A 16,275-nucleotide genomic window follows, 5' to 3' on the forward strand; every position below is an offset into this window, starting at 1 on the left:
AGAGTATGGTTGCGGTGTTTGGGACCCTCACCAGAAACACTTGATTCGAGAACAGGAAAAGATACGATTAGTTCTGGGTGATTTCCAACAACTAACAGGAATCTGCCACCTGGGCAACAGCCTTAAATGCAGATCAGTGATGACTGATGATTTGAGAGTCACTTACCAACAACTTGGTCAAAACCGACTCAATAGCTACTTTGTACTTACCCACTGGAAATGAAGTTTGCGTATAGTGTTGTTATGTTCCTAATAATAGCAAGGTCCTCTTCAGAGAACTGGATGTTGCCATATGGGAACAGATACATTTGATCACCTCCATGAGGTACGACTGTAACAGAAAAACTATTATGTCAGGACTGAGAAAGTTCATGTAACTTTAGTTTAGTGAATTATGAATTAGATAGCACTATATAGCAAAAATTTCCACTTTCATGCCTAAGCATCTCAGGCTATTTTATGGTTCTTTCTTTTAGAATCACAATCTTATCTCAAACTTTCTTGGTCTTAACAACATTGCCTTTTAGTATCCAATCACTTGCTGACACCTGGTGGATAATTTTACACTGTGTTATGAAATATAGCTTTTTTGTTATGTTTTGGCTTTGTGTGTTTCATGAGTGCAGTTGAGGCTGAGAAGTTTCTGTGATGTGTTGCAGTCTAGTTTTGTTTCAAAACAGGAGATAATTTAATAGTGACATTATTGCTGATCATAGGGAGGTTTCCAATTATTCTAAATCCAAAGGCAATATACAAGGATTTAGAATCCCGCCATATGGTTACAAATCTCATTTTGCCACTATATTAGACTTAACTAACACATTTTGGTAGTAATAATGATTGCATATTATGGTGTACTTGTTTAAAGAATTGTTATTGATCGTTTTCCTTCATGCTTCTCCATTTATTGAGAAGCAGAAGATTTTAGTCAAACTTTATAGTTGTAACTTTATCCATTTAAAAGAAATAAATTTTATGAAACCCAAAAATGAACAGTTAGAATATGAAGGCTGTTTCTTTTTTCAAGTTCTGATAGGCCATAAGTAATAGACATATTGAGATAACAAGATGATTTTATTACCAAAAGATTTGTACATTCTTATTTATTTTTCTACATAGTCAGCATGAAGGTTGAGGCATTTGTCATAACGAGAGACCAGCTTTCCTATACCCTCTGCAAAGAAGTCTGCCGCCAGTGAGCTCAGGTAGGTCCTTACAGCGTCTTGAAGCTCTTAGTTGGTAGCGAAGCATTGTCCACCTAACCATGCCTTCATTTCTCAAAAGAGGTGATAGTCACTGGGTGCTAGATCAGGACTGTAAGGTGGGTGGTCAAAGACTTCCTACTTGAACTTTTTGCTTCTTTTTGTGGCTCTCGCTCAACATTTTTGGGACTCAATGGGCGCACAGTTTTTGGTATCCTAGCTCGGTGGTCACAATTTTGTATAGGGAAGACCGTGAAATGTCTGGAAATTTTGTGGAAAGTTCGTTAATTGTAAACCTCCGTGTCTCTCGGATCACTTGGTTAACACGGTCAACCAAAATTGCAGTAGCGACCGACTTGCGTCCTTGACCACCTTCGTCATGGACGTCTGTTAGACCTTCGGCAAATTTCCTAAACCATTTTCTCACAGCACTGTCACTCATACAGTGTTCACCGTACACTTCACTCATCCTGCGATGAATTTCAGCAGCACTGCATCCTTCAGCTTGAAGGAAACAAATGACACTTCGCAACTCACAATTGGCGGGAGCATCGATCGTAGCAGTCATCGTTACTCGCCCGTAGCTCAGCAACGACTGAGGGATTGGAGCCGCCAGCACTGGCGGCACTTGTAGTGAGGGAGCGGCGCAATCGTACAACGTACAGACCCGCTTCCTGCCACTACACAATTTACGTTTAGAAACAAACGAAACTTGAAGTAAAAAACAGCCCTCATAGTATGCAGGTGTCCTGCAGCTCAGAGAAGGAAAGTGTCAACATACTGACTCTTGATCAAATCAGTCTGTGCTTGAAACAGACTTTATTAGGTCATGTTGAGTACATCTTGAATAAAAGTTAATATTCAAACTGACAAGCCCTGTTACAAGATTCTTTGATCAACACTATATATAATTCAATGTTAGCTCACATATACAGGATGGGAGAGAAATCACTTTATGTCTATATAATAACATACCCCTGTGCCTTGCAACAATATCAATCTCAAGCAGGGGCATAACGTTAGGGCCTGTATTGCAGGCGGGCCCGGACCTTTAAGGGGCCCCACAGACTCCTCACAAGAAAACAAATATATATATACATGAAGCCTAATGCCACTCTGCATAGAACTAGTCAGGGCAGTTTTGTAGAATCAGTTGAAATAATACAATGAGGAATAACTGCCAGTTGGTTGCATCTAGCAGCAGTTATTAGAACTGTATATGTATACAATATTTGCTACTGCCATCTCTCGCAACAGTCTCCTCACAAAAGACCTGTGCCAAATTATTTAAAAATAATCACAGCAATGAAAATTGATATCAAAATATTATATATTAGAAAAATACTTATTTGATGTGTAGTGCATCTGAGATTGTATTATACACAAATTTTGCCGAACATATCACTTTTATCACACATTATTCAACATCAGTGTTTGTGTAAGATCAACAGTCAGTCAGTTCTTTGCATGAAGGTAACAACAGACTGCATTTGTTTGTTTTTGAGTAACAATATGATGAAGCTTATCATGTAGTGTCATAATTAAAGGCAGTGATAAGTCTTAGAAGTCTAACCTCCATTGAGATGTGTTGCTGGTGAGTAATAGTTGAATGTGGCCAAGTAAGTTGCTCCTCCCCTCAAGTCATTCAGTTCAGCCATTTTTCTTGCAGGTCCCTTGAAGTAGGCTGAGCCCACGTACTGTAAAACAACAAAGATTTATCTTAAGATATAGTCATAGCATTGATCTGTTTTGTAATGTTACAATGTCGGAAATTATATTACTATGTCTTTAAATCTCCTAGGTTAGTTTCAGGGACAGAGAACTCAAACAATGGGAAGTATACGTATGATATTTCTACTGTATATATCTTTTACAACAAGAAACATCTGATAGCACTTGCGGGTGACCATGTGGACCTGGAAGACAAAATAAATTCTCTGTTTTCTTGGAAAACCAGTCCTACAGCACTCTCAATTAATGAGAAAACTTTCACATCATTCAGCTGCCAGCCAAATTCTGCTCCACCGACTGCAGCACGGGATTAGTTAGTTAGTGGGAGAATTGGAGAAATAATAATAATAATAATAATAATAATAATAATAATAATAATAATAATAATAATAATAATAATAATAATAATAATAATAATAATAATGATGATGATGATGATGATGATGATGATAACCTACAACCTGTTTTCCAGTCATTGACCGGGTCAGGAATGGAATGAATGAAGCAGATATAGGCTATTAGTACGATGGGGTCGCCACTCCCAAAGTGATTTTATTAATGACTGATAGATGCTATGAAATGACAATGGAGAGTGTTGCTGGAATGAAAGATGACAGGGAAAACCGGAGTACCTGGAGAAAAACCTGTTCTGCCTCCGCTTTGTCCAGCACAAATCTCACATAGAGTGACCGGGATTTGAACCACGGTATCCAGCGGTGAGAGACCGACGCGCTGCCGTCTGAGCCACGGAGGCATAATAATAATAATAATAATAATAATAATAATAATAATAATAATAATAATAATAATAATAATAATAATAATAATAATAATAATCCTGTATATATTTACACTATTATTAATAATAATATTTAAATTTGTGGGCTTATTTTATTCTGTAGTTTCTAAATGTCTTGATTTGTCAGAAGTAATGGAACATGTTCCCCGCCACAAGAATGAAATGCGGAAAGTTTGAGTTGGGGAACCACTGTAATGTAATTTACTCATTTTGTACACCTGCAAGTGCTCATCATACAAGCTAGGATGGCCTGACACCAAAAAGTGTGACTTTTCAACATCATAGTGAGGCATTTGAAGAGAACCACTGTAACCTCTCTTTAAATGAGTAGGATTGGCCTTAAACATAGTTGTTAGATGCAGAGGTTCAATTCCAGTGATTATCAGCACTGCGTCAGTGGAGATAGTGCAATAGCCATGAATGACTCTCAGTATGAAGCCTCTTTGAATCTGGCATAGTTTCATTTGGGCCCACTGGTTATGAAGGATATCTTGAAAAGCTGTTGCACAGTATGTGATAATGGGTTCAACAGCACTCCAATATATTGTTTTCAATACGGATGAGTTTGGACCCCACGCAGCTTGGGTGGCACGATTTATTCCTGAAAGAAGACTGGCAGTTTTCATTGCAAAGTGATTACAATGTGCCTGAAATGTTAATGCATCATCCAGTATTACACACAAGTAACACATCTGATTAAAAAGCATGATTTCTATGACATTCATCAACAAAATTGTTTTTTTTTCTATTTTAATTTTTCTGGTTGCAATCATAGCTTTCGTCTTAGCTGGATTGAAGTGTAACTTGTTTTTCTGACCCCAGTGATAGAGTTGATTGAGGGCTGTGTTAGTATGCAGAGTTATATTGTCTTGAACCAGGAGCAAAGCATCGTCTGCACATGCTATGAGTTCACAATTATCAGGCAAATGTAATGTCAGTAAGTCATAATATAGTGTATTCCAGAATCTTGGACTTTATATGGATCCCTGCAGATAGCCTTGAGAATGATCAGTGCACCTGCCTATTACTGAAGTAACTTTGAATAAGTCTGAAGAGGTTGCCAGGATATTTTCTTTTTTGGCCACCAGGTGTTATGGAAGGCACCGGATATGTTAAGAGAATCTAGTAGGCCTTTCATCTTTCTGTAAAATGCATCTTTGATCTACTCCATGACCCTGAACATTACATCCTCTGTTGATCTGTTCTGTGTGAATCGATATTGGTTTCTGTTAAGCAAATTGTTGCTATTCATATGAAACATAATCCTGTCAATAATAAGCTTCTCTAGTATGTTGCCGAGAACTGGGAGCAGACTGACTGGGTGTAAAAAATTTGACGTGAAGTTCTTCTTGTCAAAACCAGGTTTAGGAATCATTTTAACCACAGAAATTTTTCAAGAATCTGGAAAAGCTCCTAAATGAAAGCATTTTTTTAATTGGTTAAGAAATAAGGATGGGACTGTGCAGTGAACATGTTTTATTATATTAGTAGAGAAAGTATCAATGCCGGAGATCTTCTTATCACTCTGCATTTAAATAATGCATTCAATATCTTTCTCATTAAAAGGTCATCAGCAGGGAATGGATTTATATGTAAATACATATCTCTTTAGGAAGCTAAAAATTAATTATATTTTGCATTAACTTTATGAATCATGATGTGTGGAGTTGAAAAATGGAGTATTCATTTTCCAAATTTTTCCATATTATATTAAATTAGCAGTCCTCTCAATAATGGAGAAACAAATTAAAAATCTATATTCGAAAAATTAATATTTTAACTGGTGTGCAGGTCATTATCATGCCTGTCCACATCTGGGCTGATAAAATAAGCTGATAAGCGGTGCAAAGAAAGAGAGAGGTTGAGCCCGGAAGTGGTGGAGATCAGCCAGTCAGTACCATGACTATCTGAATCACACTTAGAGCACTGATAAGCTGCATTACATAACATCGACTGTGTCTGTGCCATAATTTCATAACTAGGGAAATCTCATTCATCGACGATGTGCTAGTGGTTTCCGGATTAGTTCATAATTCGGGCATTCCCTTTGATTGCTTCATAACTCCATCTAGTTCACTACGAGTCATTCAAAGTTTGAATTAACAGTCAGACGGATCATAGTGTTCTTGTACGTTCAGTGTGTGCAGTTGTATATTGATATTCATTGAAGATATTAACGTTGTTACAATATGCCTAAAGTAGCTCAGTCAACCAGTTTAAAATTGAAAAGTTACGTATCAGAATTTAAAGAAGATGGTTTATCAACTGATAGTAAGATATTATTTTGTAATTTGTGTCATTGTACAGTGACATCTACTCAAAGGCTCCTTGTGCAACAGCACGTTTCAACCAGTAAACATCAGGCTAACAAACAACGAGATTCCAAGCAGAGACAGTTATTTCTGACACAACCAACAACTTCCAGTTTAACATCCGAGTTCAACACCAATCTCTGCCATGCTCTCATCTCTGCTGACATACCTCTCTTCAAACTGAATAATCAGTGCTTCACAGAATTCCTCAAGAAATATACTAAACGATCCATCCCGGATGAGTCAACGTTCAGAAAAACGTACTGTTCAGCCATATACGATGAAACTGTTTGGAAGATAAGGCAAGAGATTAAAGACGGTCCAATTTGGGTTTCCATTGATGAGACAACAGACAAAGAAGGCAGGCTAATTGGCAATGTAATCATTGGTTTCTTAAGCGAAGATTATTGTAAACGGATTCTCTTACACTGTCATGTTCTAGAAACGTGAGATAACGAAACTATAGCAAAACTGTTCAATGAGGCTATGGGTATCCTCTGGCCACAAGAACGTGGAAACGTGACAAGTATCTTTCGATACGCAATATTAAATCAAATACAGGGAACACTTACAGGCCTAAAAATGACAACTAAGAAAGGATGTGGAAGGTGCTTGGAAGCCCTATAAGGTCCAGGGAAGGTATGGCATTATGGGGGAGAAAAGACTTACAAGAAACACCCTCTAGCTCAACTATATTAAAAATAACAACAAAAAATTACAAAACAAAGTTAAATCACAAAGCAGCTGACAAACTGATACAATTACGAATCCAAAAACACAAATGAATGAATTGTTGAATTTGACTTGAAATTATAAACAGCGGGAATCTAGGGTGAACTCGGACACGTTAAATTTTAAAAATGACATAAAGCAAGGAAATACCAAAATAATTACATTAAATTAAACAAAACCGGAAAACATTGAGATTAACATTGAAATAATATTTACCCAACAAAACTGGGGTTACCGAGGGGAGCCCTCGAGCACACGCGCTCGCTAAGGCAGTCGGATGTAAAAGTCGCCGAGCACACGCATGATAATTCTGAAGCCGGCAGAAAGTACCGGAAATGGCCCGATCACAACCGACCAATGGGAAACAATTTCCACTAGATTCCCTATCTTTTCGCCAATAGGAAATCTTGTTATTCTAGCGAATGAAATTGCATGACCATATATGGTCATATTAAGATAGTTAGCAACTTCTCCTCGAGATTTCCTATTGCGACACCCATAACCGCACATGCAGTATAGGATGTTTCACAACTAAAGCACCTTTACATAAAAAATAATTTTTCAAGAAAATTAAGTTAAAATGTCTCAAGTGTCTTTTTACATGTTTGCTGACATTAATTAAATTACCAATTACAGAAAATTTACATACAAAAAAAACCCACTTCACAACTATTCTAGTATCTTGCAATGTTCATTTACAGTTCCATATTATCTTGCTGTTTCCCTAAAAAAAATTATTACAATTTTAAAAATATTCCAGCAGAGTCCAGATAGTTCTCTGTCTCATCACATATTACATTGTTAAGTATAATAAAGTGTTACTTTTTATTAGCGATGCCGCACTTTATATGATAAAAGCCGAGAAGCATTACGTGTTGTATATCCTAAGATGACTCATTTAACATGTGTAGCACATGCCTTTCATCATGTGGCAGAAGTGGTAAGAGGCAGTTACCCCAAAGTAGATTTACTGATTTCCTCAGTGAAAAAAGTTTTTCTCAAAGCCCACAGAAGAGTTCATCTTTTGAAAGAAATGTACCCAGAGATTCCATTGCCGCCTAAGCCGATTCTAACTAGGTGGGGTACGTGGCTGCAAGAGGTTGAATATTATGTTGAATATACAGTAGAACCTCGATTATATGTTCCCGGAAACTACGTTTTCCCATATTATTCGTTCAAATTACGTGGTCCCGCAAGCATCCGAATTAAATCACGTTGTAAAAATCCTGCATTATCCGTTCCTCAAAGAAACGATTTTCCGGATCAACCGTCCAGAAATTTCAGTTCCATCAACGCTAAATCCCCGATCACGTGTTTTTCAAGAAACTGTATCTTACGAAAGGATGGCTACGGTATACTTACGAATCTTGGTGTTGACGCTCTGTCATTGCGGTAATTTGAAGAAGTACTGTACTGGAAAAGCGATCGGCGGTGAACTTGTATAAGGCATCATCTTAGCATCGCATTCGGGTAGTATTGTTTAGAGAATCCTCGGAAATCATAAAGCAGAGAGTGTCCACGACAATTGGAAGAAGACAGAGCGCATTTTGACAGCTCTATTTGAAGACGGAACGAGTTTCGTCAAATGTTCATACTTACAAAACGTCTACATTATGTCCAGGGTTAGATGTTATTTTTGTATTTTTTTCTAGTGTATCGCCGAACAGGATTTCATCATTTCCCTCAGGGCACTGTATAGTCACTGGGCTTTCAGGCATGAATCGAAACTACTCCTTCTTAAGTAACACAAATTTGGTATTTTAATATTATCGTATATGATTATGTTTCAACAACAATAAAGGTGTTTTAATTTAATCCACCTATTCAATACTTTTATTTTCACTTATAGTGGTTACATAAGTAGACTATCAGTTAAATGGGACATGTTTCGCCCTCAATTAAGGGCATCTTCAGCCTAAAAACAATCATCAAGAGTACAACTAATATTAAATGTGGAAGCTAAAAGTTTAGCCAGTTATTAAAATTCGGGACATAAAAATCTGAAAAATGATACAATATATAAAGATGCTAATGGAAACACTGTCAATGATTAAACTATAATCTTGTCGGAGACTAAAACTTCTTCCATTAAAATTCTAATTAAAACAGTTCATTTAAAACGTTAGTGGAATACCAAAGTGGTAATAATATAAAGCCAACAACATAAGGGCGTGAACACAAGCATAAACATGATTGTCATAAATACAATATGTCCAAGGCCGCTGATGAAATTCGTGAGCATAAAGTGAGGCAGAAGCATCAGTTGAAAACCTTTTAACATTTTAAATGAACTGTTTTAATTAGAATTTTAATGGAAGAAGTTTTAGTCTCCGACAAGATTATAGTTTAATCATTGACAGTGTTTCCATTAGCATCTTTATATATTGTATCATTTTTCACATTTTTATGTCCCGAATTTTAATAACTGGCTAAACTTTTAGCTTCCACATTTAATATTAGTTGTACTCTTGATGATTGTTTTTAGGCTGAAGATGCCCTTAATTGAGGGCGAAACCTGTCCCATTTAATTGATAGTCTATTTATGTAACTACTATAAGTGAAAATAAAAGTATTGAATTAGGTGGATTAAATTAAAACACCTTTATTGTTGTTGAACTGTAAATTTTCAATACGGACCAAAAATGAGATTTATAACATGTAATACGATTATGTTATCGAGACCAGAACAGATGTTGCACCTTACATAACATACATAAAGCCATGGGAGGTTTTGGGATTGTCTATTACTGTTTTCTTCCCAGTATTAAGACTGGGAATTTCACGTTTTTGTGTTAAAATTTTATAAAAGCCGCAGTAGTTTTATTTGCGCACGTAACATTTAAAAACTTTGTATCATTTTGCACTCGTACCAACTTGTACAGCGAGCGCGCTTTCCAACTGAGCTCAAGGTCGCGAATAATCATAATTTTGGAATGTTAATGATATTTTTTCTTTCTATTTGATTGTGATTAGTGACGGGCAGAACTAAATATAATGCATTCGAGAACTTGAGGATTGATACTTTCGAAACCATATTCTTGAGTTCAACATAACCTTTAAAAGTTGATGTAGGCCTAATTTACGCGGTACAAGATTTCCATAAACTGACTATGAACAGTACACCGGTGACCAAATTACAATGGAAGATTAAAAAAAAAAAAAAAAGGATTTTGCCATCATGTTGGACGCTTTTGTATCTAATGTGCTTTATTTTATTAGATTAGAGAATGAAAATCTACTTGTGGTCGATTGTTGCTTGGTGTAACAGGTATTCGATTTTTCGAAGAATTTGGCTGATCAAAGTTGCTGAACTGAAAGAAGTTTTCAAAGGAATATGACATTTTCAGAGGAAACTGATGAAGTTTCCCCAGTAAAACTGAATGTAAAATTTTGAGATTTTTAGGTCGCATACCGATAATTAACGTTTGAAGCCAGCCCCATGGTCAAATTTGCCTGCCTCTCACCCGGAGGGCCCGGGTTTGATTACTGGCCAGATCAGGCATTTTTACCTGGATATGAGGGCTGGTTCCAGGTTCATATATTATACGGTTACCTTTAATTGAGGAGCTATTTAATGGTGATATGGCGACCCCTGTCTAGAGAGCCAGGAATAATGGCTGAGAGGATTCGTCACACTGACCATGCGTCACGTCATAATCTGCAGGCCTTCGGACTGAGGGCGGTCGCTTGGTAGGCAGAAGGCCCATTGGGGCTGTAGTCTGGTTTGGTTTAAGGGGGTTTGTAAGATTATAAGTGTACATATTTCATTTTTGTGATGATTAGCCAAAATGTTGATGGTTCATTCGTTCCCGGATTTTCCGTTTTCCCGTGTTGTACTTTTTTTTTCTGTGGCCCCTCCAAAAATGGAGAATCGAGGTTCCACTGTATAGACTGTATTAAGAACGTTCTGCATGCCATGGACTCTGAAGATGCAGCCTCAATTGAAACCGCTAAAACAGTTGTCTGCGATACAAGTGTAAGAAATGACTTATGTTACATTCAGCATAATTTTTCATGCATCGCAAAAACACTTAAAAGGCTCCAAAACTCACATCTCTCACTTTCTGAAAGTTGTGAAATTGTGAATAAAACTGGGGAACAACTAAATCATGGTACAGGTAAAGTTGCAGATGTAGCAAACATGAAGATGGCCACTGTACTTTCGAAGAACCCTGGATATGAAGAAATGACAAAGGTTGCTGCAATGCTGTGTGGAGATTTAAGTGTAAAATTAACATTGGATTTAACCCCAGCAGATATTGTGAAGTTGAATTATGGCCCCATTACTCTTCCAATGTTGTACGCAGTTTCAGTCAATATAAATCTGTCCTTAGAGGTAATAGGAGAAGATTCACTTTCCAGCACTTAAAAGAACATTTTGTAATCCATTGTTTTGGTAACAGAGAATAAAAGATTGTGTGTTCTTTAAGTATATTAAAATGAGAAGTGCAACATTGTGTTGCATGCAGATCTACTTTGTTTAGCTTCTTTGAACTTTGATATTAAATACAAGGCGTGTTTTTTAAGTAAGGTCCGTTTGAAAATAAGTACACAACGAAAGGTTATTTCAAAAAAGTAAAGTTATATTCAGAAAGTACATACTTCACTCTATTTTTTGACATAGTTGCCAAGTTTGTTCAAACAATTATCATACCTCGTAACCAATTTTAAAATACCCTCTTCATAGAAACTTGCCGCCTGCTCCGATAACCAAGAGTTCACCGCCGTTTTCACATCGTCGTCATCATTGTAATGGTTGCCGCTGAGGTGATGTTTGAGGTGGAGGAACAGATGGTAATCGCTCGGCACAAGATCAGGACTGTAGGGTGGGTGGTCTAAAACTTCCCAGCCAAAACTGTCCAATAAATCACGGGTCTGACCTGCAGTGTGAGGTCTTGCATTGTCATGGAGAAGGACAATTCCCTTTGTCAGCATGCCGCATCTTTTGTTTTGAATCGCTCTGTGTAGCTTTGTCAGGGTTTGGCAGTATGCTTCTGCATTGATAGTGGTTCCTCGTTGTTATCCCGAAACACCGACGCCATGATTTTGCTCTGGGACAGAGTCTGTTTGGCCTTCACCTTTACAGGCAAGTGTGTGTGTCTCCATTCCATGCTCTGTTGCTTTGATTCGGGCGTGATATGCGAAACCCATGTTTCGTCTCCAGTTACGATCTGATTCAAGAAGCTGTCACCTTCTTTGTCATAACGAGTCGAGAACTTCATCGCACACTCAAATCTTTGGTTTTTAGGTCCTCTGTTAGGAGTTTCGGGACCCAACGGGAGCACAGTTTCCTAAACTTTAGGTGTTCAGAAACAATGTTGTAAAGCACTGATCTTGACACGTCAGGAAATGCGTTTGAGAGACCTGTTATTGTGAAGCGCCTGTTCTCACGAATCTTCGCTTCAACTGAAGCCACCAAATCGTCTGTAATCAAAGAAGGGCGACCGGAGCAGTCCTCATCATGGATGTTGTCACGGCCATCTTTGAATTGTCGTACCCACTTACGCACTTTGCTTTCACTCATAACAGTATCACCGTACACTTCACAAATCTGTCAATGAATTTCTGCAGCAGATAGGTTCCTTGCTGACAAAAACCATATCACTGACCGAACCTCACATGCGGCGGGCGAGTTGATAGTCTTAAACATTTTGAAAGTACAGAACAGAACCGTACAGGTTAGCTACAGAACTGAAACTGAGCACAGTTGTTCCCGAGGCATGCCAGTACACGACGCACGCGCTCGTTGCGATATGCGCGCGAACTACTAGTGTCTACAAAAAAACGGACCTTACTTAAAAAACACGCTTCGTAGAAATTAATATTATATGTGTAATTTTCAGTCCATATATAATTCCATATTTCAATAAAAATAACTAAATATATATGCATATATTTCAATAATGTCCGGCTCCATGGCTAAATGGTTAGCGTGCTGGCCTTTGGTCACAGGGGTCCCGGGTTCGATTCCCGGCAGGGATGGGAATTTTAACCATCATTGGTTAATTTCGCTGGCACTGGGGCTGGGTGTATGTGTTGTCCTCATTATCATTTCATCCTCATCACGACGCGCAGGTCGCCTACGGGAGTCAAATCAAAAGACCTGCACCTGGCGAGCCAAACATGTCTTCAGACACTCCTGGCACTAAAAGCCATACGCCATTTCATTTCATTTTTCAATAATTGTTAGTACATATAAATCTGGTCCCTGTATGACTATGTCAGGAGGTTATTAAATGAAATAAGTTTCATACTGATAGATCCGCATTGAACTGTGATTACAAGAGAGTAAATTAATGTATTATTAGGGTCCACCTTTTCAATACAAAATGTAAATAGTTTAAATTATGATTAGGGACTAGTTTTGACCTAGTAATAGGTCATCGTAGGCCTAAAGCAAAATTAAAATGCAAATACCGAAGAAATTAAACAATGTAAAGACACGTAAGGTCTCATAAAAGTACATACCATGTGAGATATTGTGCAGCACTATGTTAAAAAATAACTCACTGAAAGAGATTCATAATAAGTCCAGTGCATATTAAAAAGAATCCTTGAGTTGCTGGAATATGCTGGCTCCCTTAAGATGCAGGTATTCAATTGAAGAACCACTGAGCTGAAGTTACGTCGTTTATTTATGAATAAAGTCCAGTGCGCTGTATAGCATTAAAAAGTCCAGTGCGCACTAAAAAGATGTTATAGAAAAGAATTCTTGAGTTGCTGGATAAGGAGATTAGAATATGCTAGCTCCTTTAAGATACTGGTATCCAATTGAAGAACCACTGAGCCGAAGTCACGTAGTTTATTTACGATTAAAGACCAGTGCGCCGTATAGCATTGTTTAATTTCTTCTGTATTTGCGTTTTAATTTTGCTTTAGGCTGACGATGACCTATTACTAGGTCGAAATTAGTCCCTAATCATTTATGTAATTTAAACTATTTACATTTTGTATTGAAAAGGTGGACCCTAATAATACATTAATTTACTCTATTATGTCAGGAAGAGTAAGCAATTGTTGGCGAATATAAGCCAGTTCGGCATTATCACTTGTATCTGCTCTAAAGAAAGCATCACCTAGTGCTTCAGCAGTTTCATATGGATCTTTAGTAAATCCCCTACCAGCGTCAACACCATTCAGGATTTGATTTAATCTCTCTGACTTCCTACACATTTTATACACTATGTTCCATGGATTCTGACAATTCTGTGAGGAGCATAACTGTTTCCAACAATTGATCTTGCCTTGATTAATCTCTTCTTCATATTCTCTTTTCACTTCATAATATTTGGCTTCATACACTTGTCTCAGAGCTTCACTTCTTGCTCTCTTAACTCATCTGGTGTAGGCGAAACAAAGTTTTCTCATAATTGTTAGTTCTTTTGTCCACCAGTAGTTGTGTATTCTAGAGGATTGCTGAATCTCAGGCAAGTGAGAGTCACACAAAGCCCTTATTATGTTCCATAATCGTATGTACAGTGCTAGTTATATCTTTTTGAGAATTGCAGCATGATCTTCAAAAATGGAAACTGCTCCAATACTCGTTTAGCAGCTGATTCAAAATGAACCCATATCACATTTTTCGACTTAAGTTTTCTCATTATATATGCATCAGTCGGCAATTGATTAATTGAAGGAAAACTATTTTAAATTTAATAATAATAATAATAATAATAATAATAATAATAATAATAATAATAATAATAATAATAATAATAATAATAATAATAATAATAATAATAATAATAATAATAATAATAATAATAATAATAATAATAATAATGTTATTTGCTTTACGTCCCACTAACTACTTTTATTTTACAGTTTATGTTGACACCAAGGTGCTGGAATTTAGTCCTGCAGGAGTTCCTTTATGTGCCAGTAAATTTTTCTGACAGGAGGCTGACGTATTTGAGCACCTTCAAATACCACCAGACTGAGCCAGGATCAAACCTGGCAAGTTGGAAATTTAATGTCTATGGTCTGAAGAGGTCTCTTGAATGATATGCCAGTCTAAAAACGTGCGCTAACAACAACTCGCTGCACATACTAACATCAAGGAAGCTATCAATGTTACCATAGATTTAAGTTGGAATCAAGCCATCATTCAGAATAAGGAGCTGGTGAGAGCAAGAGAAATCATACAGTTTCCTGCCTTTAACATCACTGAATGAGCTGCCCCAAGCATGATGTTTTGCATTGAAATTACCCAGTATAATTGAGGAGTTGGATGCAATAACAGCGTAAGTAGACTTACGTTATTTTGAGAAACAGAAGCTTGAAGTTTATAAATGTTCTGAGTTAAATGTTATATTAGGAATCAACCTGAATTTCATTTAAAGGCATTTAAAAGAGCCAGGAAATGTATTTCCCGAAGAATTTTATTGATCTGTTAGCTAATAAGAAAGACAGAGTTATTTAAAATTTCCTTTTATACGCTGTTATTGCATGAAGAGCAGGAATATTATATTTTGCAACCTACTAGTATTGATCAGGGAGTTAGGAAAGCATGATCGCCCACTATAGAGGAACAAAAGTGGCTGTTTATCCCACCTCAGTTCTCCAAAATGTCTAAACTTACTAAAATTAGGAACAAATTCCGAAAAAAAAATTCAACTAAGAAAAGTAAAAAAATTACGTTTATTCTTTATTTAATATTCACCTTTTTTCCTTTATTGCGCAAAGGGCCGAGAGAAGTTTGCTACAGTGCTCTCCCCAACTACGGTATTAGGCTACGGTAATTGCCCCCCCCCCCCCTCAACAGATATTTGAAATGTTATAAAATTAGAAACATTCCTTTCTGAACAACTTTTATTCCTATTTTCATTTACAAAATTATTCTCTCAGCCTAAACCTTACTTGTTTTAAATACTCAAATACCGCATCATTGACCAAAATCAGGATAATTCATCTTCACATGCTGCATTAGCAGACTCTAGGGGATCATTACACACAGACATGACCTTCACATACCATTCAACATTTTCAGGTTTTAAGTATTTCATTAGTGAAAGAACATCATCCCTTTTGTCTGCTTTTACACCACACTTTCTTACATCAAGTAGCCTCAAATCATTAAAACCGAGAAAGCTAGCATTCCTCTTTAAGAATGTAAATGACATATAGTTAGGAGTGTAGGACTGTGACCCTGATACAACACCATTATGGTAATAAAGTCGCACAAACTTCTGTATCATGAATCTGTTGCTTTTAGCAGAGGGCATTATTAGAAACATAGGTCGAAGTGCTGATACCCAGTCTTTTATTAAATGTGACGCCATTACTGCACTGAAGGGTTCTGGATGCTTCCTACTGTCCTTCATGATGTTCAGATATTCTTCACAAGTTTCTATGCATTCAACCTGTTTTAGAAGAATGCCATATTTCCCGAAGTTCCTATCACACTGGCTAAAAGAATGCCCTCTAACAGGAAAAATATGTTCAATCTCAACTTTCAGATCTTTCGACAACCAAGCACTGAACATTACCATAGCATTAT

The 16,275-nt window shown here is 37.0% G+C and overlaps 1 protein-coding gene across 1 annotated transcript in view; it reads right to left on the reverse strand.

Moving 5' to 3' along the window:
- LOC136867209 (carboxylesterase 1F) overlaps nucleotides 1-16,275 on the reverse strand; it is a 141,039-nt gene that overhangs the window by 23,524 nt on the left and 101,240 nt on the right. Inside the window, exons 10-11 of the mRNA XM_067144341.2 lie at nucleotides 2,776-2,899; nucleotides 211-331 (exon numbers count right to left, since the gene is read on the reverse strand). Coding sequence (XP_067000442.2) covers nucleotides 211-331; nucleotides 2,776-2,899 — 245 coding nt within the window. The remainder of the gene's footprint in view (nucleotides 1-210; nucleotides 332-2,775; nucleotides 2,900-16,275) is intronic.

Source organism: Anabrus simplex, chromosome 3, assembly GCF_040414725.1.
Source record: "Anabrus simplex isolate iqAnaSimp1 chromosome 3, ASM4041472v1, whole genome shotgun sequence".
Lineage (NCBI taxonomy): Eukaryota > Metazoa > Arthropoda > Insecta > Orthoptera > Tettigoniidae > Anabrus > Anabrus simplex.